The following is a 27,607-nucleotide window of genomic DNA, read 5'->3' on the forward strand; positions in this document are numbered from 1 at the left end:
CGTCTCAGGGCGCCCCCACACAGCGCCCTGCACCCTCAGTGACCGGAGTGTTAAGTGTGCTGAGAGTAATGGCGCACAGCTGCGGTGCTGTGCGCTACCTTATTGAAGACAGGACGTCTTCTGCCGCCGATTTTTCCGGACCTTTTCTGCTCTTCTGGCTCTGTAAGGGGAACGGCGGCGCGGCTCTGGGACCCATCCATGGCTGGGCCTGTGATCGTCCCTCTGGAGCTAATGTCCAGTAGCCTAAGAAGCCCAATCCACTCTGCACGCAGGTGAGTTCGCTTCTTCTCCCCTTAGTCCCTCGATGCAGTGAGCCTGTTGCCAGCAGGTCTCACTGAAAATAAAAAACCTAAAACTAAACTTTTTTTCTAAGCAGCTCAGGAGAGCCACCTAGACTGCACCCTTCTCGTTCGGGCACAAAAATCTAACTGAGGCTTGGAGGAGGGTCATAGGGGGAGGAGCCAGTGCACACCAGGTAGTCTTAAAGCTTTTACTTTTGTGCCCAGTCTCCTGCGGAGCCGCTATTCCCCAGCATCCACTAGGACGTCAGAGAAATAAATATATATATATATATATATATATATATATATATATATATATACACACACATATACACACACATATACACACACACACATATACATGCATGGACACACACCTGACTGCATAAGGGAGATGTCGTCATCAGAATTTATTATATCAGCGAGGATAAAAACCACAAAAACTTTATTGCATTACAAAAAGAAAATGTTTTAGGACGGGGGGGGGGGTGTAAAGGGGAAGGAGGGCACCACAATCTGAAGTAATGTCTAAAAGACTAGGAAAGAAACCCATTCCAAGATCATCACTGGGACAGGCCATATTTTAGTCCTCTTACTGCCTGATGGACGTATCCTGCACATTAAATTAATAGTATTTATAATAGAAATATATGCCCTGGCAGAGACAAAAGTTGCTGAGCAAGCGAGACTAACATCCATACCCCAATTTATGAAGCATGAATTTGAACAATGGGCTCTAAAAGCCGGAGCTTTACCGTCAGCCAGGGACTTCATACATGATCAATTATTACAATTTTACAATAGTTCCTAAATGATTTAATAGTATTTTGGATATTAGTCAAGGGCAACATTATCTTTGGTGCACAATACCCAATACTCTCCAGACAAGAGGGCCCCAAAGCTGCAGATAAATATCCCAGAAAGTTCACAATCTGTAAGGGGGTACACACGGAGCGATGTTCACTTAATTTCTAAGCAATCTGACTAGATTGCTTAGAAATTAAGAACACATTGCTCCGTATGTAGGGGTGCCGGCGACAGCGATGCGCGGCCCTGCACGTCGCTATCGCTGGCTGTAGATTGGGCATGAATTATCTAGTGAGATCGCTAATTTCACTGCTGGGTGAAATCAGCGGTCCCCCCGTCCACCCCTCCTCGCTCAGCACACATCGCGCTGTGCTGAGCGGGGGGAGAGATGTATGCTGACCGGTCTGTGATAGATAGCTCAGCACACATCGCCAGGAGAAATCTCCCGTGTGTAACCCCCTTATGAGTTTAAGATAAGATTCAAGTTTGACCAAGGGTTAAAGGGTAAATACCTTTATAAGGGAAAATCCAATTCGGTGCGAGTTTGTAAAAGTTTATTTCATGACACTTGCATACATGAAATTAATGCGCGCACCCGAGAAATGAGAGAGATCCAGTTAGAAATACCACAGTAGTTGCTGTGAACAGGTGCAACTTATTTTTACAAAATGTGACCTGGGAGAAGAAGTACATGAAAAAGTGATTGACAAGTGAGATAGCAGGATCACATAGAAGGCAGATCGTGGCAATAAGAAAAGTACTGGAGGTTTTTAAAAGGTGTCAATTGGATGAATTTTGCACTTTTCATTAAATAGAGATAGCAAGCGTTTTTCATGAAATTAAAGTCTTTGCAGCAATTTGGGATTAAAAAAAACAAAAACACTTTTACTTTCATCTGCAAGTTCAATAGTCCCTCTAGCAATCCGTCCCGTCCCACACCATTTACACCTTCACGTCCCTGTCCCACATCATTTACACCCAAACATCCCTGTCCCGCATCATTTAACACATTTTTAGAGAAAGTCACCTGAAAACTAACAAGACTTTATTACTCAAATTATGCCATCTAAACCCTTCCAAGTGTATGATTATTAATTAGGAATGGTGTTCCAGAGGTTCTGCACTGTGTCCCAACATTTATACCTTAAAATAAATATTTCCCTATCTTTTCAACTGCTCAGGGGGCTGCTCACAAAAATATGACCAAAAAAACCCCCCCACAAGCCAAAAAAAACACACAATGCAAATTTCTTCTAGAGACTCAATGCATGTTTGAAACTGGATTGAAAATGTATTGCTCAGTGCGAGTTCACAGTGAGATCATCTCTCAGGGCCCAGCTCCCACCTGACTGGACTGACCTCAGTCTTAATATTAATCATAACATTGCATTCACATGGAGGCCAGCGGTAAATAGGGTGGATGGGTAAGGACTGGGGCACAGATAATGCTGTATCCATTAACTGTAAAAACTTCCTTCGGGCAAGGTGCCTCGCTGCGCTCGGCACAGGTTACTATTCCCAGTTGTAGTCCACGTGGTTCGTAAAGTATGAAAAAGTAAAAAAATTAAAAAAAGTGAAAAACTCATGTAGACCTTTTGAACTGTCGACCTAATGACCGTATCCCATTAAAGGTCACTCTATACGCCTTCACTTGTGCATATATTGTTTATGTAGCTAAAGATGGCAAGACGGTATTCTATAATAAAATACATAGGTATGTCTACCTAGCTATATAAGCCTTCACCTTTTCATCAATTATCGAATCATTTATTCAGTCGCTTTACCACATAAAATCAAGAATAAAATAATTTGCCAATATTTTTTTTTTTTATATCAGTCTGACTAAAACCACAATGCTTCCAAAACATGACATGCAATACATGACCATATATTTACACCATGCAGATTGGGACTCCATTGCTATTGATTTAGGTTTCCAGAACAAAGCACAGTATTTGCTTTAGGCAAACACTACATATTATATACTTCAAAATCTACTTTGTACACCAGAGTGTAAGAAAGAAATCAGCAAGACGCCTTCCGGAAGAGCAGAGGGGTAAGGAATACCAAATGGCCAACAGAACAGCATATACCCAGCAATAGCGAGATTGTGCTTGTTTCACATATCACTTTGCATGCGTCTTTGCAGCTTCTTTAACCTAATTTAACTTGACTTCTCAGCAAGCCAGATGTTTTCTGTTCTCCTAGGAATGCTTACAATGTTGGCATAGTAATCACCAAGGATAAGGCAGAGAGAGTGATTTCATTTTAATGGGAAAAACATAAAAAAATCTAAAATAAAAAAAGTGCACTGAATGGCTTTGCCGTCTCAGAGGGGATAAGCATATTTTCTCATAAGCAATTTTTTGGCATAACAAGTGCAAAGTCAGTGGTTCAGAGACATTTCACAAATCGGAAGATACCTGCTGGCCATGTAAACATCTGAGATTTATATTCCTTTCTTCATAGGATCTAAGTTAGGGCACATAGCTCAATCTGGTCACAGTCTCTCGTAAAATTGAGAAATTAGCAAACTATAAATACAGGAGTCTTGCAATGGATTACCAAACAGGGCTCATATACACGGACTATGAAACACTGGAGTTACAGGGGTATATGCAATTGCGGTCGAATTCCTGAAAATGTCGAAAAACTGGACATTTTCGCCAAAAAAATAATAATTCGACAATGCAATACAGTACTTTTCGTCAAAAAAAACGGCCATTCCAAATTCGACTTTTTGAAATTCGACATTTGTCAAATTCGACATTTCTGCAATGGTACAAATGCGGCATTTCGACAAAAGTATATTCAATTGAAGATTGTAAATTCGACAACAGTGCTTTTAGACAGTAAATTCGTCATTTTCAATCCGCCACACTTTGCTGGCGGAATGTAATAAAAAAAAATTAAAACATGTTTTTTTTTGTGTTATTTTTATTGGTAATAGCATATCTATTTATATTAGAAGGGATTAGGTACTTGGTTTGTCTATTTAGGAGGCACAAGTATTATTTATATACTTTTAAAAATATATTTTATTTTATTTTTATGGAAAAACGGTAAAAAACCCGAAAAAAAATTGCGTGGGGTCCCCCCTCCTAAGCATAACCAGCCTCGGGCTCTTTGAGCCGGTCCTGGTTGCCAAAATACGGGGGGGGGGTGGGGGGGGGAATAAGACTTTACTCACCGGTAAATCTATTTCTCGTAGTCCGTAGTGGATGCTGGGACTCCGTAAGGACCATGGGGAATAGCGGCTCCGCAGGAGACGGAGCACAACTAAGAAAGCTTTAGGACTAACTGGTGTGCACTGGCTCCTCCCACTATGACCCTCCTCCAGACCTCAGTAAGGATACTATGCCCGGAAGAGCTGACACAATAAGGAAGGATTTTGAATCCCGGGTAAGACTCATACCAGCCACACCAATCACACCGTATAACTCGTGATATTATACCCAGTTAACAGTATGAACATAACAGAGCCTCTCAACAGATGGCTCAACAATAACCCTTTAGTTAACAATAACTATATACAAGTATTGCAGACAGTCCGCACTTGGGACGGGCGCTCAGCATCCACTACGGACTACGAGAAATAGATTTACCGGTGAGTAAAATCTTATTTTCTCTGACGTCCTAAGTGGATGCTGGGACTCCGTAAGGACCATGGGGATTATACCAAAGCTCCCAAACGGGCGGGAGAGTGCGGATGACTCTGCAGAACCGAATGAGAGAACTCAAGGTCCTCCTCAGCCAGGGTATCAAATTTGTAGAATTTTGCAAACGTGTTTGCCCCTGACCAAGTAGCAGCTCGGCAAAGTTGTAAAGCCAAGACCCCTCGGGCAGCTGCCCAAGAAGAGCCCACTTTCCTCGTGGAATGGGCTTTTACAGATTTAGGCTGCGGCAGGCCAGCCGCAGAATGCGCAAGCTGAATTGTGCTACAAATCCAGCGAGCAATAGTCTGCTTCGAAGCAGGAGCACCCAGTTTGTTGGGTGCATACAGGATAAATAGCGAGTCAGTCTTCCTGACTCCAGCCGTCCTGGAAACATAAATTTTCAAGGCCCTGACTACGTCCAGTAACTTGGAGTCCTCCAAGTCCCTAGTAGCCGCAGGCACAACAATAGGTTGGTTCAAGTGAAAAGCTGATACCACCTTAGGGAGAAACTGGGGACGAGTCCTCAATTCTGCCCTATCCATATGGAAAATCAAATAGGGGCTTTTACACGACAAAGCCGCCAATTCTGACACTCGCCTAGCCGAAGCCAAGGCCAAAAGCATGACCACTTTCCACGTGAGATATTTTAAATCCACGGTTTTAAGTGGCTCAAACCAATGTGACTTCAGGAAAACCAACACCACGTTGAGGTCCCACGGTGCCACTGGAGGCACAAAAGGAGGCTGAATACGCAGCACTCCCTTAACAAATGTCTGAACTTCAGGCAGTGAAGCCAGTTCTTTTTGGAAGAAAATCGACAGAGCCGAAATCTGGACCTTAATGGAACCCAGTTTTAGGCCCATAGTCACCCCTGACTGTAGGAAGTGCAGAAATCGACCCAGCTGAAATTCCTCCGTTGGGGCCTTCCTGGCCTCACACCACGCAACATTTTCGCCATATGCGGTGATAATGTTGTACGGTTACATCTTTTCTAGCTTTAATGAGCGTAGGAATGACTTCCTCCGGAATACCTTTTTCTTTTAGGATCCGGTGTTCAACCGCCCTGCCGTCAAACGCAGCCGCGGCAAGTCTTGGAACAGACAGGGCCCCTGCAGCAGCAGGTCCTGTCTGAGCGGCAGAGGCCATGGGTCCTCTGAGATCAATTCTTGAAGTTCCGGGTACCAAGCTCTTCTTGGCCAATCCGGAACAATGAGTATAGTTCTTACTCCTCTTTTCCTTATTATCCTCAGTACCTTGGGTATGAGAGGAAGAGGGGGGAACACATAAACCGACCGGTACACCCACGGTGTCACTAGAGCGTCTACAGCTATCGCCTGAGGGTCCCTTGACCTGGCGCAATATTTTTCTAGCTTTTTGTTTAGGCGGGACGCCATCATGTCCACCTGTGGCCTTTCCCAACGGTTTACAATCAGTTGGAAGACTTCTGGATGAAGTCCCCACTCTCCCGGGTGGAGGTCGTGCCTGCTGAGGAAGTCTGCTTCCCAGTTGTCCACTCCCGGAATGAACACTGCTGACAGTGCTAACACGTGACTTTCCGCCCATCGGAGAATCCTTGTGGCTTCTGCCATCGCCGTCCTGCTTCTTGTGCCGCCCTGTCGGTTTACATGGGCGACTGCCGTGATGTTGTCTGACTGGATCAGAACCGGCTGGTTTTGAAGCAGGGGTTTTGCCTGACTTAGGGCATTGTAAATGGCCCTCAGTTCCAGAACATTTATGTGTAGGGAAGTCTCCTGACTTGACCAAAGTCCTTGGAAGTTTCTTCCCTGTGTGACTGCCCCCCAACCTCGAAGGCTGGCGTCCGTGGTCACCAGGACCCAGTCCTGTATGCCGAATCTGCGGCCCTCTTGAAGATGAGCACTTTGCAGCCACCACAGCAGAGATACCCTGGTCCTTGGAGACAGGGTTATCAACCGATGCATCTGAAGATGCGATCCGGACCACTTGTCCAACAGGTCCCACTGAAAAGTTCTGGCATGGAACCTGCCGAATGGAATTGCTTCGTAGGAAGCGACCATCTTTCCCAGGACTCGCGTGCAGTGATGCACAGACACCTGTTTTGGTTTCAGGAGGCCTCTGACTAGAGATGACAGCGCCTTGGCTTTCTCCTCCGGGAGAAACACTTTTTTCTGGACTGTGTCCAGAATCATCCCCAGGAACAGTAGACGTGTCACGGGAGCCAGCTGTGACTTTAGAATATTTAGAATCCAACCGTGCTGGTGTAGCACCTCCTGAGATAGTGCTACGCCGACCAACAACTGCTCCCTGGACCTCGCTTTATCAGGAGATCGTCCAAGTATGGGATAATTAAAACTCCCTTTTTTCGAAGGAGTATCATCATTTCGGCCATTACCTTGGTAAATACCCTCGGTGCCGTGGACAGGCCGAACGGCAACGTCTGGAATTGGTAATGACAATCCTGTACCACAAATCTGAGGTACTCCTGTTGAGGATAGTAAATGGGGACATGCAGGTAAGCATCCTTGATGTCCAGTGATACCATGTAATCCCCCTCGTCCAGGCTTGCAATAACCGCCCTGAGCGATTCCATCTTGAACTTGAATTTTTTTATATATGTGTTCAAGGATTTCAAATTTAAAATGGGTCTCACCGAACCGTCCGGTTTCGGTACCACAAACATTGTGGAATAGTAACCCCGTCCTTGTTGAAGTAGGGGCACCTTGACTATCACCTGCTGGGAAAACAGCTTGTGAATTGCCTCTATCACAGCCTCCCTGCCTGAGGGAGTTGTTGGCAAGGCAGATTTGAGGAAACGGCGGGGGGGAAATGTCTCGAATTCCAGCCTGTACCCCTGAGATACCACTTGAAGGATCCAGGGATCTACTTGTGAGCGAGCCCACTGATTGCTGATGTTTTTGAGACGGGCCCCCACCGTACCTGGCTCCGCCTGTTGAGCCCCAGCGTCATGCGGCGGACTTAGAAGAAGAAGCGGGGGAGGACTTTTGTTCCTGGGAACTGGCTGTATGCTGCAGCTTTTTTTCCCTACCTCTGCCTCTGGGCAGAAAGGACGCGCCTCTACCCCGCCTGCTCTTTTGGGGACGAAAGGACTGTACCTGATAATACGGTGCTTTCTATGGTTGTGAGGGGACATGTGGTAAAAATGCTGACTTCCCAGCCGTTGCTGTGGACACTAGGTCTGAAAGACCATCCCCGAACAACTCCTCACCCTTATAAGGCAAAACTTCCATGTGCCTTTTAGAATCTGCATCCCCTGTCCACTGCCGAGTCCATAACCCTCTCCTGGCAGAAATGAACAGTGCACTTATTTTAGATGCCAGCCGGCAAATATCCCTCTGTGCATCTCTCATGTATAAGACAGCGTCTTTAATATGCTCTATGTTTAGCAATATAGTGTCTCTGTCTAGGGTGTCAATGTTTTCTGACAGGGAATCTGACCACGCAGCTGCAGCACTGCACATCCATGCTGAAGCAATAGCTGGTCTCAGTATAATACCAGTGTGTGTATATATAGCCTTCAGGAGAGCCTCCTGCTTTCTATCAGCAGGTTCCTTTAGGGCGGCCGTATCCGGAGACGGTAGTGCCACCTTTTTTGATAAGCGTGTAAGCGCTTTATCCACCCTAGGGGTGTTTCCCAACGTGACCTATCCTCTGGCGGGAAAGGGTACGCCATTAGTAACTTTTTAGAAATTACCAATTTTTTATCTGGGCAAGCCCACGCTACTTCACACACTTCATTTAATTCTTCAGAAGGGGGAAAAACTACTGATAGTTTTCTCTCTCCAAACATAATACCTTTTTTGTGGTACCCGGGGTCACATCAGAAATGTGTAAAACATTTTTCATTGCCTCAATCATGTAACGAGTGGCCCTATTGGACATTACATTAGTCTCTTCGTCGTCGACACTGGTATCAGTATCCGTGTCGACATCTGTGTCTGCCATCTGAGATAGCGGGCGTTTTAGAGCCCCTGATGGCCTTTGAGACGTCTGGGCAGGCACGAGCTGAGAAGCCGGCTGTCCCGCATTTGGCATGTCATCAAATTTTTTATGTAAGGAGTCGACACTTTCACGTAATTCCTTCCACAAGTCCATCCACTCAGGTGTCTGCCCCGCAGGGGGTGACAACACATTTATAGGCATCTGCTCCCCCTCCACATAAGCCTCCTCATCAAACATGTCGACACAGCCATACCGACACACCGCACACACACAGGGAATGCTCTGACAGGAGACAGGACCCCACAAAGCCCTTTGGGGAGACAGAGAGAGAGTATGCCAGCACACACCAGAGCGCTATATAATACAGGGATTAACTAAATGATATCCCCTTATAGCTGCTATATATGTATATTGCGCCTAAATTTAGTGCCCCCCCTCTCTTTTTTACCCTTCTGTAGTGTAGACTGCAGGGAGCTTCCTTCCAGCGGAGCTGTGAGGGAGAAATGGCGCCAGTGTGCGGAGGGAGATAGCTCCGCCCACTTTTTCGCGGACTTCTCCCGCTTTTTTCAGGAATTCTGGCAGGGGTAATTTATCACATATATAGCCTCTGGGGCTATATATTGTGATGATTTTGCCATGCAAGGTGTTTATATTGCTGCTCAGGGCGCCCCCCCCCCCCCCCAGCGCCCTGCACCCATCAGTGACCGCAGTGTGAGGTGTGCATGAGGAGCAATGGCGCACAGCTGCAGTGCTGTGCGCTACCTTGTTGAAGACAGGAGTCTTCTGCCGCCGATTTTCCGGATCACTTCTTGCTTCTGGCTCTGTAAGGGGGCCGGCGGCGCGGCTCCGGGACCGAACATCAAGGCCGGTTCCATGCGGTCGATCCCTCCGGAGCTAATGGTGTCCAGCAGCCTAAGAAGCCCAAGCTACCACCAGTTAGGTAGGTTCGCTTCTTCTCCCCTTAGTCCCTCGCTGCAGTGAGTCTGTTGCCAGCAGATCTCACTGTAAAATAAAAAACCTAAAATATACTCTCTCTCTAGGAGCTCAGTAGAGCCCCTAGTGTGCATCCAGCTCAGCCGGGCACAAGATTCTAACTGAGGTCTGGAGGAGGGTCATAGTGGGAGGAGCCAGTGCACACCAGTTAGTCCTAAAGCTTTCTTAGTTGTGCCCAGTCTCCTGCGGAGCCGCTATTCCCCATGGTCCTTACGGAGTCCCAGCATCCACTTAGGACGTCAGAGAAAATGACAGGGGATCCCCCGTATTTTAAAAACCAGCACCGGGCTCTGCGCCTGGTGCAAAAAATACGGGGGACAAAAAGAGTAGGGGTCCCCCGTATTTTTTGGACCAGCACCGGGCTCCACTAGCTGGACAGATAATGCCACAGCTGGGGGTCACTTTTATACAGCGCCCTGCGGCCGTGGCATTAAATACCCAACTAGTCACCCCTGGCCGGGGTACCCTGGAGTGGGGACCCCTTCAATCAAGCCCCCCCCCCCCCCCCCCCCCCCAGCCACCCAAGGGCCAGGGGACGAGCCCGAGGCTGTCCCCCCATCAAAGGGCTGCGGATGGGGGGCTGATAGCCATGTGTAAAAATTAAAAAATATTGTTTTTTTGCAGTAGAACTACAAGTCCCAGCAAGCCTCCACCGCAAGCTGGTACTTTGAGAACCACAAGTACCAGCATGCGGGGGGGGGGGGGGGGGGGGGGGGGGGGGGGGGGGACGGGCCCGCTGGTACCTGTAGTTCTACTGCAAAAAAAAACAAACAAATAAAAACAGGACACCGACACCGTGAAAGTATAACTTTATTACATACATGCCGACACACATACTTACCTATGTTGACACGCCGACTCTGGCCACGTCTCCAATGTCGACGTCCGGGGTACCCGAAAATAAAATTATACTCACCTGATCCAGTGTCCGGCTCTTTTATTGTAATCCACGTACTTGGCAAAACAAAAAAACGCATTAACCCGAACCAGACGGACTGAAAGGGGTCCCATGTTTATACATGGGACCCCTTTCCCCGAATGCAGAGACCCCCCGTGACTCCTGTCACAGAAAGGTCCCTTCAGCCAATCAGGAAGCGCCACTTCGTGGCACTCTCCTGATTGGCTTTGCGCGTCTGAGCTGGCAGACAGCGCATCGCACAGCTCCCTCCATTAGTTTCAATGGTGGGAACTTTGCGGTCAGCGGTGGGGTTACCCGCGGTCAGCCGCTGACCGCGGGTGACCCCACCGCTGACCGCAAAGTTCCCACCATTGAAGGTAATGGAGGGAGCTGTGCGATGCGCGTCTGACAGCTCAGACGCGCAATATTCTTTAATTTTTACACATGGCTATCAGCCCCCCATCCGCAGCCCTTGGATGGGGGGGACGACAGCCTCGGGCTTGACCCCTGGCCCCTGGGTGGCTGGGGGGGGCTTGATTGAAGGGGTCCTCCAGGGTACCCCGGCCAGGGGTGACTAGTTGGGTATTTAATGCCACGGCCGCAGGGCGCTGTATAAAAGTGACCCCCGGCTGTGGCATTATCTGTCCAGCTAGTGGAGCCCGGTGCTGGTCCAAAAAACTACGGGGGACCCCTACTCTTTTTGTCCCCCGTATTTTTTGCACCAGGACCAGGCACAGAGCCCGGTGCTGGTTGTTAAAATACGGGGGATCCCCTGTCATTTCCCCCCCCGTATTTTGGCAACCAGGACCGGCTCAAAGAGCCCGAGGCTGGTTATGCTTAGGAAGGGGGACCCCGCGCAATTTTTTTTCGGGTTTTTTACAGTTTTTTTTTACATTTTTAAAAATCTAATCAAAATCCGTCAAAACGGCCGTTTTTCGACAGCGGGACTGTCGAATTCGTTTTTTATTGAATATGTCGAATTCCGGCACCCACCTGCCGGAATTCGACGGTCGAATTGTGTCGAATTTAAAAACGGGCGAAAAAGTGCCGCAATTCGCCCGGAATTGCATATACCCCATAATGTAGTTATTAATATAATCCTGGGGTGATTCAATTGTTATTTGGGTGCCTGCTACTGGAGGGCGCCCGCCGGCAGCAATTCAATTTACGGATGTTCAGGTGTGAACGCAGCGGCGCCAACCCTTCTCCTGGCAGGCAACTGAGAAAAACTGTGTGGAAAGTGTCCCATTTGGCCAGTATTTTAGTCTGGTCTAGCAGTTTTACACTGTTATAACCGATGCTTTTAGGCGCTTCAAAAGTAACGCGTACCCAAACGGAGCAACAATTTTATTGCTCCGACGGGAGCGCATTACTTTGGGTGTCCAAAAAAATAAGAATTTACTTACCGATAATTCTATTTCTCATAGTCCGTAGTGGATGCTGGGACTCCGTCAGGACCATGGGGAATAGCGGGCTCCGCAGGAGACAGGGCACATCTAAATAAAGCTTTTAGGATCACATGGTGCGTACTGGCTCCTCCCCCTATGACCCTCCTCCAAGCCTCAGTTAGGTACTGTGCCCGGACGAGCGTACACAATAAGGAAGGATCTTGAATCCCGGGTAAGACTCATACCAGCCACACCAATCACACCGTACAACTTGTGATCTGAACCCAGTTAACAGTATGATAACAAAAAACGAAGTAGCCTCTGAAAAGATGGCTCACAACAATAGTAATAACCCGATCTTTGTAACAATAACTATGTACAAGTATTGCAGACAATCCGCACTTGGGATGGGCGCCCAGCATCCACTACGGACTATGAGAAATAGAATTATCGGTAAGTAAATTCTTATTTTCTCTAACGTCCTAGTGGATGCTGGGACTCCGTCAGGACCATGGGGATTATACCAAAGCTCCCAAACGGGCGGGAGAGTGCGGATGACTCTGCAGCACCGAATGAGAGAACTCCAGGTCCTCCTTAGCCAGAGTATCAAATTTGTAAAATTTTACAAACGTGTTCTCCCCTGACCACGTAGCTGCTCTGCAAAGTTGTAATGCCGAGACCCCTCGGGCAGCCGCCCAAGATGAGCCCACTTTCCTTGTGGAGTGGGCCTTTACAGATTTAGGCTGTGGCAGGCCTGCCACAGAATGTGCAAGTTGGATTGTGCTACAGATCCAACGTGCAATCGTCTGTTTAGACGCAGGAGCACCCATCTTGTTGGGTGCATACAATATAAACAACGAGTCAGATTTTCTGACTCCAGCTGTCCTTGAAATATATATATTTAATGCTCTGACAACGTCCAGTAACTTGGAGTCCTCCAAGTCGCTAGTAGCCGCAGGCACCACAATAGGCTGGTTCAAGTGAAAAGCCGAAACCACCTTAGGGAGAAAATGAGGACGTGTCCGCAGTTCTGCCCTGTCCGAATGGAAAATCAGATATGGGCTTTTGTATGATAAAGCCGCCAACTCTGAAACTCTCCTGGCTGAAGCCAGGGCCAATAGCATGGTTACCTTCCATGTAAGGTATTTTAAATCTACCGATTTTAGAGGCTCAAACCAATGAGATTTGAGAAAATTCAAAACTACGTTCAAATCCCACGGTGCCACTGGAGGCACTATTGGGGGTTGTATATGTAGTACACCTTTTACAAAAGTTTGTACTTCAGGCACTGATGCCAATTCCTTCTGGAAGAAGATTGATAAGGCCGAAATTTGAACTTTAATGGACCCCAATTTTAGGCCCATAGACAATCCTGCTTGCAGGAAATGTAAGAATCGACCCAATTGAAATTCTTCCGTTGGAGCCTTCTTGGCCTCACACCACGCAACATATTTTCGCCAAATGCGGTGATAATGTTGTACAGTCACTTCCTTTCTAGCCTTAATCAAGGTAGGAATAACTTCCTCTGGAATGCCCTTTTCTTTTAGAATCCGGCGTTCAACCGCCATGCCGTCAAACGCAGACGCGGTAAGTCTTGGAACATACAAGGTCCCTGCTGAAGCAGATCCCTTCTTAGAGGTAGAGGCCACGGATCCTCCGTGAGCATCTCTTGAAGTTCCGGATACCAAGTTCTTCTTGGCCAGTCCGGAGCCACCAGTATTGTTCTTACTCCTCTTTTCCGTATAATTCTCAGTACCTTTGGTATGAGAGGCAGAGGAGGGAACACATACACTGACTGGTACACCCACGGTGTTACCAGAGCGTCCACAGCTATTGCCTGAGGGTCTCTTGACCTGGCGCAATATCTGTCCAATTTTTTGTTGAGGCGAGACGCCATCATGTCCACCTTTGGTCTTTCCCAACGGTTCACAATCATGTGGAAGACTTCTGGATGAAGTCCCCACTCTCCCGGGTGAAGGTCGTGTCTGCTGAGGAAGTCTGCTTCCCAGTTGTCCACTCCCGGGATGAACACTGCTGACAGTGCTATGACATGATTCTCCGCCCAGCGCAGAATCCTTGCAGCTTCTGTCATTGCTCTTCTGCTTCTCGTGCCGCCTTGTCGGTTTACGTGGGCGACTGCCGTGATGTTGTCCGACTGGATCAACACCGGCTGACCCTGAAGCAGCGATTTTGCCAGGCTTAGAGCATTGTAGATCGCTCTTAGCTCCAGTATATTTATGTGAAGGGACGTCTCCAGGTTTGACCACACGCCCTGGAAGTTTCTTCCCTGTGTGACTGCTCCCCAGCCTCGTAGGCTGGCATCCGTAGTCACCAGGACCCAGTCCTGTATGCCGAATCTGCGGCCCTCTAACAGATGGGCACTCTGCAACCACCACAGGAGAGACAACCTTGTTCTTGGTGACAGTGTTATCCGCTGATGCATGTGCAGATGCGATCCGGACCATTTGTCCAGCAGATCCCACTGAAATGTCCGTGCATGGAATCTGCCGAATGGAATCGCTTCGTAAGAAGCCACCATCTTTCCCAGGACTCTTGTGCATTGATGTACTGACACAGTTCCTGGTTTTAGGAGGTTCCTGACAAGTTCGGATAACTCCCTTGCTTTCTCCTCCGGGAGAAACACCTTTTTCTGAACCGTGTCCAGAATCATTCCCAGGAACAGCAGACGAGTTGTCGGGGTCAATTGAGATTTTGGAAGATTCAGAATCCACCCGTGTTGCTGAAGCACTACCTGGGTTAGTGCTACACCGACTTCCAGCTGTTCTCTGGACTTTGCCCTTATCAGGAGATCGTCCAAGTAAGGGATAATTAATACGCCTTTTCTTCGTAGAAGAACCATCATTTCGGTCATTACCTTGGTAAAGACCCGAGGGGCCGTGGACAAACCAAACGGCAGCGTTTGAAACTGATAATGACAGTCTTGTATCACGAACCTGAGATACCCTTGGTGTGAGGGGTAAATTGGGACATGCAGATAAGCATCTTTTATGTCCAGGGACACCATGAAGTCCCCTTCTTCCAGATTCGCTATCACTGCTCTGAGTGACTCCATCTTGAACTTGAATTTCTGTATGTACAGGTTCAAGGATTTCAGGTTTAGAATAGGTCTTACCGAACCGTCCGGCTTCGGTACCACAAATAGTGTGGAATAATACCCCTTTCCCTGTTGTAGGAGGGGTACCTTGACTATCACCTGCTGAGAATACAGCTTGTGAATGGCTTCCAAAACCGACGTCCTTTCTGAGGGAGACGTTGGTAAAGCAGACTTTAGGAACCGGCGAGGGGGAGACCTTTCGAACTCCAACATGTAACCCTGAGATATTATCTGCAGGATCCATGGGTCCACTTGTGAGCGAGCCCACTGATTGCTGAAAATCTTGAGTCGACCCCCCACCGCTCCTGAGTCCGCTTGTAAAGCCCCAGCGTCATGCTGATGGCTTTGTAGAACCCGGGGCGGGCTTCTGGTCCTGGGCAGGGGCTGCTTGCTGCCCTCTCTTACCCTTTCCTCTGCCTCGCGGCAGATAAGACTGTCCTTTTGGTCGCTTGTTTTTATAGGAGCGAAAGGACTGCGGCTGAAAAGACGGTGTCTTTTTCTGTTGGGAGGGGGTCTGAGGTAAAAAAGTGGATTTGCCGGCAGTTGCCGTGGCCACCAGGTCCGAAAGACCGACCCCAAATAATTCCTCTCCTTTATATGGCAATACTTCCATATGCCTTTTGGAATCCGCATCACCTGACCACTGTCGCGTCCATAAACTTCTTCTGGCAGATATGGACATCGCGCTTACTCTTGATGCTAGAGTACAAATATCCCTCTGAGCATCTCGCATATAAAGAAAAGCATCCTTTAATTGCTCTAGAGTCAATAAAATACTGTCCCTATCCAGGGTATCAATATTTTCAGTCAGAGAATCCAACCACACTACCCCAGCACTGCACATCCAGGCTGAGGCTACTGCCGGTCGCAGTATAACACCAGTATGTGTGTATATACTCTTCAGTGTAGTTTCCAGCCTCCTATCTGCTGGATCCTTGAGGGCGGCCGTATCAGGAGACGGCAACGCCACTTGCTTTGATAAACGTGTGAGCGCCTTATCCACCCTAGGGGGTGTTTCCCAGCGCGCCCTAACCTCTGGTGGGAAAGGGTATAATGCCAATAACTTCTTGGAAATTAGCAGTTTTCTATCTGGGTTAACCCACGCTTCGTCACACACGTCATTCAATTCCTCTGATTCTGGAAAAGCTACAGGTAGTTTTTTCACCCCCCACATAATACCCCTTTTTGAGGTACCAGCAGTATCAGAGATCTGCAAAGCCTCCTTCATTGCCGTGATCATATAACGTGTGGCCCTATTGGAAAATACGTTTGTTTCTTCACCGTCGACACTAGATTCATCTGTGTCGGTACCCGTGTCGACTGACTGAGGTAAGGGACGTTTTACAGCCCCTGACGGTGTCTGAGACGCCTGAGCCGGTACTAACTGGTTTTCCGGCCGTCTCATTTCGTCAACTGACTTTTGTAATGTGCTAACATTATCACGTAATTCCATAACTAAAGCCATCCATTCCGGTGTCGACTCCCTAGGGGGTGACATCACCATTACCGGCAATTGCTCTGCCTCCACACCAACATCGTCCTCATACATGTTGACACACACGTACCGACACACAGCAGCCACACAGGGAATGCTCTAATCGAAGACAGGACCCTCTTAGCCCTTTGGGGAGACAGAGGGAGAGTTTGCCAGCACACACCAAAAGCGCTATAAATGTATATAAACAACCCTAGAAGGTGTTGTTTTTGATATAAGCGCTTTTAATATATCAATATCGCCAAATTATGCCCCCCTTCTCTTTGTTACCCTGTTTCTGTAGTGCAGTGCAGGGGAGAGTCCTGGGAGCCTTCCTCACCAGCGGAGCTGAGCAGGAAAATGGCGCTGAGTGCTGAGGAGAATAAGCTCCGCCCCTTTTTCGGCAGGCTTTTCTCACGGGTTTTAAGAAAACTGGCCTGGGTTAAATACATACATATAGCCTTAATGGCTATATGTGATGTATTTATTTTGCCACTAAAAGGTATTTAATATTGCTGCCCAGGGCGCCCCAGGCAGCGCCCTGCACCCTCCGTGACTGAATCAGTGAGACGTGTAGCAACAATGGCGCACAGCTGCAGTGCTGTGCGCTACCTTCATGAAGACTGAGGAGTCTTCTGCCGCCTGCTTTCCGGACCTCCGTCTTCAGCGTCTGTAAGGGGGATCGGCGGCGCGGCTCCGGGACGAACCCCAGGAGGACCTGTGTTCCGACTCCCTCTGGAGCTAAGTGTCCAGTAGCCTAAGACTCCAATCCATCCTGCACGCAGGTGAGTTGGAAATCTCTCCCCTAAGTCCCTCGATGCAGTGATCCTGTTGCCAGCAGGATTCACTGAGATTTAAACCTAAAAAAACTTTTTCTAAGCAGCTCTTTAGGAGAGCCACCTAGATTGCACCCTTCTCGGACGGGCACAAAAACCTAACTGAGGCTTGGAGGAGGGTCATAGGGGGAGGAGCCAGTACGCACCATGTGATCCTAAAAGCTTTATTTAGATGTGCCCTGTCTCCTGCGGAGCCCGCTATTCCCCATGGTCCTGACGGAGTCCCAGCATCCACTAGGACGTTCGAGAAATAAAAAATAGAATCATCCCTATAGAGCTTTTCATGCATCACAAAGCTTCCCTGCAGCGTAACGTACTACATGGCTTTCTAAGGTGCCAATAGGTGTTCCCATATAATGCTTTAGTCTAACCAGTTGTGATGCTACTCAGCTCTGCACATCACCACTGACTCTTCTATTCACCTATGTTATTCACTGGATTTGCACCAATTAGGCTTTGATGGATGCATACATAAAACTGTATTTAGATACCCCTGTGGCCTAGAGGGTTTTCAAAACATAAGGCTGTGGCAATGCTTTATAGTCCTTCTGCCTGTATGCATAGGTACCCTTTAGCTACATGGCAATGGTTTGGGGAAAACTAGATAAGTGAATGCACGTAAAATTACTGCTGACAGGTATCTATCTAATACACGGATTGTGAGTTCTCAAAGCCAACTAACAGTCCTGGTTTTAAGGCTAACCATGCTTTAGTGTAGGTGACTTAAGTAGTACCCGAGTAATTTTGATTTAGCCAGCATGGATATCCATAAAACCTGGACTGTAAGGGTTCTTTGAGAACTAGGTGGGGGAACATTGCTATAAAACATATTTGATTTTATGAAATCCCTTAAAAAATAAATGAAACAAATTTGGAATCTATTTGAGAAATGATCCTAGCAGCTACCAAGTATACTCCTAACAGTTCTCCTCTTTTTCAAGTATAATGAATGCTGTTATATCACTTTAGATATACTGGGCAGGATGCATCAATGCTCTTTTCAGCAGTCAAAATTGCCGTTTTCAGATGTTTGGCAGATTATCACATATGCACCAAGCTCCAGAATGTGATACATTCCAGAGCTTGTACCTGGTGGGTAATGCCATCTGTAGAAGGTGTAACCAAAAGCAGTCTTTGGCTCTTTGAGGGAAATGCGGAGAGAAGCCCAATCGGATCCCTCCAAGCACTGCCCGCAGCACCCAACACATGCGCAGATAGGACTTCCGGGTCATAAACCCGGAAGTCCTATCCCAAAGGACAGCTCTTACTGGGAGAGCAGTTCTTTGAGATTTTATTCAAGCATATGCAATTAATAATTATCATTATGTTTGCGATGAGTGGCAGTATTCATGACATGCATAATGTCTCCCGCCAAGTGGCATCAGGTGGGTGTGGGCCAGGGGTGACACCTATATGCCGGATCCTGCTCAGTGACATTAAGTGCAGCACCCGCCTCCTGTCAGTGCGTAGGAACTAGCGCTGCAGTAGTCTCTGGGGGCAGCATGCATCTCCTGGAGTGATGAAAACAGGGGTTCAGGGCACTTAGCAACACCCCCATTTACGGATCCCTTAGAGCACCACCCGGGTGTCCTAGCTGCAAGTGACCCCCCTGATCCCACTCACTGTCTTAAAGGTTCAAAATAGCAGCAGCACTTCAGCAAGTAGCTAAGGGAATATTGCATCACTAGTTTAACTAGAAGTTTGTCTCAAGCAAGGAAAATGCCCAGAATCCTCTGCTGCAGAGCGGCAACCACATGTCATGCAGTTAACACCGTAAAATGATGTGAAATTTCTTGCTGCAGGTGGCGGAATGTGTAAGGTGCAACTTGTCTGGAATGTTTGTGGGAAACAAAATCATCTCATGACCATTGCAGGCAAAAAAGAAAAAAAAAAAATCTTGAAAACTAAACACCTGCACACAAATCTAGGTTCCAAAGCCACTTACCAGATACCACTGCTGAGGAAATCTGGGATCTGTTGGTTCTGTAAAAAGATCTCTCTTTCTTCTCCTCTTTGCCACCTGCTGCTCTGCCCAGTGTACCTGCAGTTGGGGGAAAAAGATTATCAAATGAAACATCCAGGAAGAGTATAATGACAGTGTTTTTATTTATAATCATTGAATGATTTTATGTGGATTTGCATACTTATAAGTGAGGTGACAAAGCTACAGCAAACTAATACACAGTGTGGTGGCAGCAAATTAAGAGAAAGTCACACTCTACGAAACCGGAATCATAATAATGCCTAACTTTAGATAACTTAATATTGCTTTGCACTTGTCCTCCTGTACACTTTTACTTAACACATTGCTTCTCTGTGCGACTGTTCACACTTTGCGAGAGCCTAAAAATTGCATTAAGAGAAAGAATGGCTGATGTCTCACGGCCTCTTTTCTACCACTGTGTGCTGTGATCTAATTCTCATTTGTTGCACCCTGCCAATACAAGAGACTGTAACGCACTAAAACACGTCTAAAGTATGTGTTGGTTTTCATGCAATCTCTGCAAAAATAAGATTTTAAACCTACCGGTAAATCTTTTTCTCGTAGTTCGCAGAGGATGCTGGGACTCCGTAAGGACCATGGGGATAGACGGGCTCCGCAGGAGACATGGGCACTTTAGGAAAGACTTTGACTCTGGGTGTGCACTGGCTCCTCCCACTATGCCCCTCCTCCAGACCTCAGTTAGAGAAACTGTGCCCAGAGGAGACGGACAGTACAAAGAAAGGATTTTTGTAATCCAAGGGCAAGATTCATACCAGCCACACCAATCACACCGTATAACTTGTGATATACTACCCAGTTAACAGTATGAAAAACAACATAGCATCAGTCCAAGACCGATGAAACTATAACATAACCCTTATGTAAGCAATAACTATATACAAGTTTTGCAGAAGTAGTGCGCACTTGGGACAGGCGCCCAGCATCCTCTACGGACTACGAGAAAAAGATTTACCGGTAGGTTTAAAATCTTATTTTCTCTAACGTCCTAGAGGATGCTGGGACTCCGTAAAAACCATGGGGTTTATACCAAAGCTCCCAAACGGGCAGGAGAGTGCGGATGACTCTGCAGCACCGATTGAGCAAACAGGAGGTCCTCCTCAGCCAGGGTATCAAACTTATAGAACTTTGCAAAGGTGTTCGACCCCGACCAAGTAGCAGGTCGGCACAGCTGTAGTGCCGAGACCGCAGCCGCCCAAGAAGAGCCCACCTTCCTAGTGGAATTGGCTTTAACCGATTTCGGTAACGGCAATCCTGCCGTAGAATGCGCCTGCTGAATCGTGTTACAGATCCAGCGAGCATTAGTCTGCTTTGAAGCAGGGCCGCCAACTTTGTTGGCTGCATACAGGACAAACAGTGCTTCTGTTTTTCTGATCCTAGCCGTTCTGGCCACGTAAATTTTCAAAGCCCTGACCACATCAAGGGACTCGGAATCCTCCAAGTCACGTGTAGCCACAGGCACGACAATAGGTTGGTTCATATGAAAGGATGAGACCGCCTTAGGCAGGAATTGAGGACGGGTCCGCAATTCCGCTCTATCCATATGGAAAACCAGATAGGGGCTTTTATGGGATAAAGCCGCCAATTCAGACACTCGCCTAGCCGAAGCAAAGGCTAACAACATGACCACCTTCCAGGTAAGATATTTCAACTCCACTGTCTGAAGTGGTTCAAACCAATGTGACTAAAAGAAACTTAACACCCCGTTAAGGTCCCAAGGCGCCACCGGAGGTACAAAAGTAGGCTGAATATGCAGAACTCCCTTCACAAAAGTCTGTACTTCAGGTAATGAGGCCAATCCCTTTTGAAAGAAAATGGATAAGGCCGAGATCTGAACTTTAATGGAGCCTAATTTTAGGCCCAAATTCACTCCAGTTTGTAGGAAGTGAAGAAAACGGCCCAGGTGGAATTCTTCCGTAGGAGCATTCCTGGCCTCACACCAAGAAACATATTTCCTCCATATTCGGTGATAATGTTTAGATGTCACGTCCTTCCTAGCCTTTATTAGCGTAGGAATGACCTCATCTGGAATACCTTTTTCCGCTAGGATTCAGCGTTCAACCGCCATGCCGTCAAACGCAGCCGCGGTAAGTCTTGGAACAGACAGGGACCTTGTAGTAACAGGTCCTGCCTTAGAGGAAGAGGCCAAGGATCTTCTGTGAGCATTTCTTGCAGATCCGGATACCAGGTCCTTCGTGGCTAATCTGGAACAATGAGAATTGTCCTCACTCCTCTTTTTCTTATTATCCTCAACACCTTGGGTATGAGAGGAAGAGGAGGAAACACATATACCGACTGGAACACCCACAGTATCACTAGGGCGTTCACACAGAGCCGGCCCTAACCAATGTGATGCCCTAGGCAAGATTTTGGCTGGTGCCCCCTAGCACCACCGCTGGTTTCGCCTCTGACCTTGCACCTCTTTCCCACCACCCCCTATATTTTAAATAGGAACAGTTCGCACATTTGGCGCATAGCCCAAAAAGGGATGTGTTTTTGCTGGCAAGGGGCATGGCCACACAATAGTAACCCCAATTCCAATTACGCCACACAGTACTGCAACTTTATTCACATTTGATCATGCGATAGTGTCCATAATTCATATTACATCCCACAGTAGTATCTCTTTACCTTATAAACGTTACTCCTCACAGTAGAGCCCCTTATTCACATTACATCACACTGAATTTCTCCTTATTCACATTACACCACACCCTATTGCTCTTTATTCACGTTAGATGACACAGTAGTGCCCTTTCTATACGCAATGCCACATAGAGCACCTTATACACATAATGCCACACAGTAATGCTCCTTACACATATGAGACACATTATTAATGTCCTTATAAACATACTGTGCCTTACACATGACAACCTTTATTAATGCCCTTTTACACATAATGTCCCTTACACATATGCTGCACATTATTAATGCCCTTATACACATAATGACACACATAGTGCCCCCTACACATTTGCTGCACATTTTTAGCGCCCCTATACACATAATGCCACACATACAGTAGTACCCTGTTACACATATGCCGCACATTATTAATGCCCTTATACACATAATGACACACATAGTGCCCCTTACACATATGTTGCACATTATTAATGCATTTTTACATGACACACAATGCTCCTTACACATATTCCGAACACTACTGCACAACCAACCCACTCACATGCACACAGCACTCACACTGCCACTAACACTGTGACCTCTGCCTCTGCTTGGATACAGATGTGTCCTCATAAATCTTGCCTCAGTGCTAAAATTGGACACATTTTTTTCAATGAAAATGCATCTTATTTGCATTGCTATGTGGCTAGGATGCACAAGCAGCTTCTGCTGATTAAATTGATATGCAGCATGCCTATATACTGTGTGTGACTGTGGCTGTATCTGCATATGAAATGCTACACACAGAATATAGTCATGTCGCATATCATTTTAATCAGCAGAAGCTGCTGATGCCCCTAAGCATATCAAATGCCCTAGGCAATTGCCTAGTTTGCCTATGCCTATGGCCGGCTCTGCGTCCACAGCTACCGCCTGACGGTCTCTTGACCTGGCGCAATACCTTCGTAGCTTTTTGTTGAGATGGGACGCCATCATGTCTATTTGGGGTAGTCCCCATCGACTTGCAATCTGCGCAAAGACTTCCTGATGAAGTCCCCACTCTCCCGGATGCAGATCGTGTCTGCTGAGGAAGTCTGCTTCCCAGTTGTCCACTCCCGGAATGAACACTGCTGACAGAGCGCTTACATGATTCTCCGCCCAGCGAAGAATCCTGGTGGCTTCCGCCATTGCCACTCTGCTCCTTGTGCCGCCTTGGCGGTTTACATGAGCTACTGCGGTGATGTTGTCTGACTGGATCAGAACTGGTCGATTGCGAAGTAAGATCTCCGCTTGACGTAGGGCGTTGTATATGGCCCTTAGTTCCAGGATGTTGATGTGAAGACAAGTCTCTTGACTTGACCAAAGTCCCTGGAAATTTCGTCCCTGTGTGACTGCTCCCCCAATCTCGGAGGCTCGCGTCCGTGGTCACCAGGATCCAGTCCTGAATGCCGAACTTGCGGCCCTCTAGAAGGTGAGCCCTGTTTAGCCACCACTGGAGAGATACTCTGGCCCTGAGGGACAGGGTGATCCTCTGATGCAATTGCAGATACGACCCGGACCATTTGTCCAATAGGTCCCATTGGAAGGTCATTGCATGTAATATGCCGTATGGAATGGCTTCGTATGTTGCCACCATCTTTCCCAGAACTTGAGTGCAATGATGTACTGAGTGCAATGATGTACTGACACTTGTTTTGGTTTCAACAAGTTCATGACTAGAGTCATGAGTTCCTGTGCTTTTTCCGTCTGAAGAAAAACTTTTTTCTGGTCTGTGTCCAGAATCATGCCCAAGAAGGGCAGACGAGTTGTAGGATTCAGCTGCGACTTTGGAATATTGAGAATCCAGCCGTGTCGCTGTAACACATTCAGTGAAAGTGATACGCTGCTCAGCAAGTTCTCCCTTGATCTCGATTTTATGAGGAGATCGTCCAAGTACGGGCTAATTGTGACACCCTGCTTGCGAAGGAGCACCATCATTTCCGCCATTACCTTGGGGAAAATTCTCGGGCCGGGGAAAGCCCAAACGGCAACGTCTGAAATTGGTAATGACAATCCTGTACCGCAAATCTCAGGTACGCCTGATGAGGAGGATATATGGGGACATGCAGGTATGCATCCTTTATGTCCAGAGACACAAAAAAATCTCCCCCTTCCAGGCTGGCGATGACCGCCCTGAGCGATTCCATCTTGAACTTGAACCGTTTTAAGTAAAGGTTCAGGGATTTCCTCAGTGATATGCGAAACATCTTTTATAGCGATAAACATATATCGAATACATTTTGCCACCCTTGGCTGCAATTTTGCATCTTCGTAGTCGACACTGGAGTCTGAGTCCGTGTCGGTATCTGTGTCAGCTATTTGGGATAGTGGGCACTTCTGAGACCCCGAAGGTCCAGGCGACATTGGGACAGGCATGGGTTGACTCCCTGACTGTAACCCAGCTTCAGCTTTGTCTAACCTTTTGTGCAGTAAATTAACATTTGCACTCAAAACATTCCATATATCCATCCAGTCAGGTGTCGGCGCTGCTGACGGAGACCTAGCATTCATACACTCCCCCTCCTCCTTAGATGAGCCTTCAATCTCAGACATGTCGACACACGCGTACCGACACACCGCGCGCACACACACACACCACACACACACAGGGAAGCCCTTTTTCTGAAGACAGGTTCCCCACCAGGCCCTTTGGAGAGACAGAGAGAGAGAGTATGCCAGCACACACCCCAGCGCTATATGACCCAGGAAAAAACACAGTGTGTTTACCTAGTAGCGCTTTGTAATCTGTATTGCGCCAAATATGTGCCCCCCCTCTACTTAAAAAAACCCTCTTTCACAGTGTGTCAAGCAGGGGAGAGTCCGGGGAGCTTCCTCTCAGCGGTACTGTGGAGAAAAGATGGCGCTGGTGAGTGCTGAGGGAGAAGCCCCGCCCCCTCGGCGGCGGGCTTCTGTCCCGCTCGAAATAATTCAAATTATGGCGGGGGCTCTCTATATACATGTACAGTGCCCAGCTGTACATGTATATACACTTATATGCCATATAGGAGGTTTAAATTGCTGCCCAGGGCGCCCCCCCCCCCCCTGCGCCCTGCACCCTTTACAGTGACCGGAGTGTGTGAGGTGAATGGGAGCAATGGCGCACAGCTGCAGTGCGTTACCTCCGTGAAGAATCTGAAGTCTTCTGCTGCCTGTGATGATCTTTTCCTCACATACTCACCCGGCTTCTATCTTCCGGCTCTGCGAGGAGGACGGCGGCGCGGCTCTGGGACGGACGGCGAGGGTGAGACCTGCGTACCGATCCCTCTGGAGCTAATGATGTCCAGTAGCCTAAGAAACAGAGCCCTGAAACTCAGAGAAGTGGGTCTGTTTCTCTCTCCTCAGTCCCTCGATGCAGGGAGTCTGTTGCCAGCAGGCTCCCTGAAAATAAGAAACCTAACAAAAATGCTTTCTTACAGGAAACTCAGGAGAGCTCCTGAAATGCACCCAGCTCCTCTGGGCACAGTATCAAACTGAGGTCTGGAGGAGGGGCATAGAGGGAGGAGCCAGTGCACACCCAGAGTCAAAGTATTTCTTAAAGTGCCCATGTCTCCTGCGGAGCCCGTCTATCCCCATGGTCCTTATGGAGTCCCAGCATCCTCTAGGACGTTAGAGAAAAGTGTGTGAACAAGCCCTCAGGCTTCCATTTCTGATTACCAGCATGGTCTATACATCTAGCAAACATTAATGTTCACACCATTTAACGCCATTATCACAACTGTATACAAACGCGTCTATAATTCTGTGTTCACTAATAATAGAGCCCACAATCACAAAAAGGTGGACACTCCTTTTATATTTATTTATTAACAGTTTCTTCTATAGCGCAGTAAATTCCGTTGGACACAATAATACAACAAAACTGGGTAATAAACAGTCAGAGGTAGGAAGGCCCTGCTCACAAACTTACAATTTATAGGGAAATGGGCAATGATACACAAGGCAAGGCACTATTGCATATTTGTCCACTGGATTGCAAAGGTTCTAGGTGGGTTGCATGATATCACATCACAGCAATGATGAACCATGGTCAGTCAGAAAGAAGGGAAAGTGAAGAAAGAGAAAATATGTGGAGGATATGTGTGGACTGTACAAAGCTTATGAATGTTGAGGGAAAGGTTCTGGAATGTGATAAGCTAGCCTGAAGAGGTGAGTCTTCATGGAACGTTTGAAGGTTTGGAGACCAGGGGATGGTCTTATTGTGCATGGTAGGGCATTCCACAGAGTGGGTGCAGCCCAAAGAAAGTCCTGCAAATGTGCATAAGAGCAAGTAATGAGTGTGGATGAGAGACGTTGATCTTGGGAAGAGCGCAGTGGTCGGGTTGGGAGATATTTTGAGGTGAGCGAAGAGATGTACATTGGTGTAGTTTGGTTAATGTCCTTATGTGGGAGTAAAAGTATTTTAAATTGAATACGGTAGAACACAGGTAACCAATTGAGGAACTGAGAGCGGATCTGCAGACGATGAACGTCTAGCAAGGAAGATTAGCTTTGCAGCTGCAATCAGAATGGATTGTAGTGGCAAGTCTTTTTGGTAAGACCAGTAAGAAGACTATTGCAATAATCAATGCAGGAGAGAATGAAAGCATGGATTACAGTTTTTGCAGTGTCTTGTGTAAGGTGTGGTCGTATTTTAGATATCTATTTTTTAGATGCCTGTAACATGATTTCGAGACAGATTGAACGTGGGGCGCAAAGGACAGTTCTGAGTCAGCTAGGACACCTAGGCAGCGAGCTTGTGGGGTAGGGATGATTGTTGAGTTCAACAGCGATAGAGATATCAGGTTGGTAACTACTATTGGCCAGTGGAAATATAAGTAACTCTGGTTTGGAAATATTAAGTTTGAGGTGACGAGATGATATCAAAGATTAAACAGAGGAAAGGCATTCAGTGACCCTGACCAATACAGATAGAGACAAATCAGGTGAGGATAGGTAGATTTGAGTATCATCTGCGTACAGATGATACAGAAATCCAAAAGAATTGATTCGTTTACCAAGAGATGAGGTATAGATTGAGAAAAGCAGAGGACCTAAGACCGAGCCTTGTGGTTCTCCAACTGAAAGAGGTAGCGAAGAGGAGGTGGATTCAGAGAAGCAAATACTGAAGGAGCGATTATATAGGTAGGATAGGAACCAAGAGAGGACTGTGTATATGGATTAAGGTGGTTGAAGAAATAAGTATACTGGCATAGCTATTAGGCATTAGCATGAAAACAGTGTACACATTTATGGATAATTAAATAATGTACATGTAGTGTTATATTATGAAATTAAATTAAAGCCTTTTTTTGGGGGGGGGGGGGGGTAGGGGTGGGGGTAGGAGAGAGACACACACACACACACACTAGAGTATATGGGTATGTAGACTTACTCTCAACCTAAGACGGTTATCTGGTGTCCGAAGGAAATTCAGGTAACTGTGTATTTTAAGTTTCAATTTCCAAACAAAAATGTTGCTGTAACCGTAATGTGTCCATCGTCTATATTATATGGAACCATTTTCATTCAACCATGAGTTCATGGAACTGAGGCTTTCCAACCCTAAACCAGA

The 27,607-nt window shown here is 47.1% G+C and overlaps 1 protein-coding gene across 2 annotated transcripts in view; it reads right to left on the reverse strand.

Annotated features, from left to right (window-relative positions):
* Positions 1–27,607, reverse strand: part of FURIN (furin, paired basic amino acid cleaving enzyme) — a 389,010-nt gene that overhangs the window by 157,381 nt on the left and 204,022 nt on the right. For both annotated transcript variants that reach the window (XM_063925863.1, XM_063925862.1), the window contains exon 4: positions 19,333–19,428. In XM_063925863.1, coding sequence (XP_063781933.1) covers positions 19,333–19,428 — 96 coding nt within the window. The remainder of the gene's footprint in view (positions 1–19,332; positions 19,429–27,607) is intronic.

This window comes from Pseudophryne corroboree, chromosome 6 (genome assembly GCF_028390025.1).
Source record: "Pseudophryne corroboree isolate aPseCor3 chromosome 6, aPseCor3.hap2, whole genome shotgun sequence".
NCBI lineage: Eukaryota > Metazoa > Chordata > Amphibia > Anura > Myobatrachidae > Pseudophryne > Pseudophryne corroboree.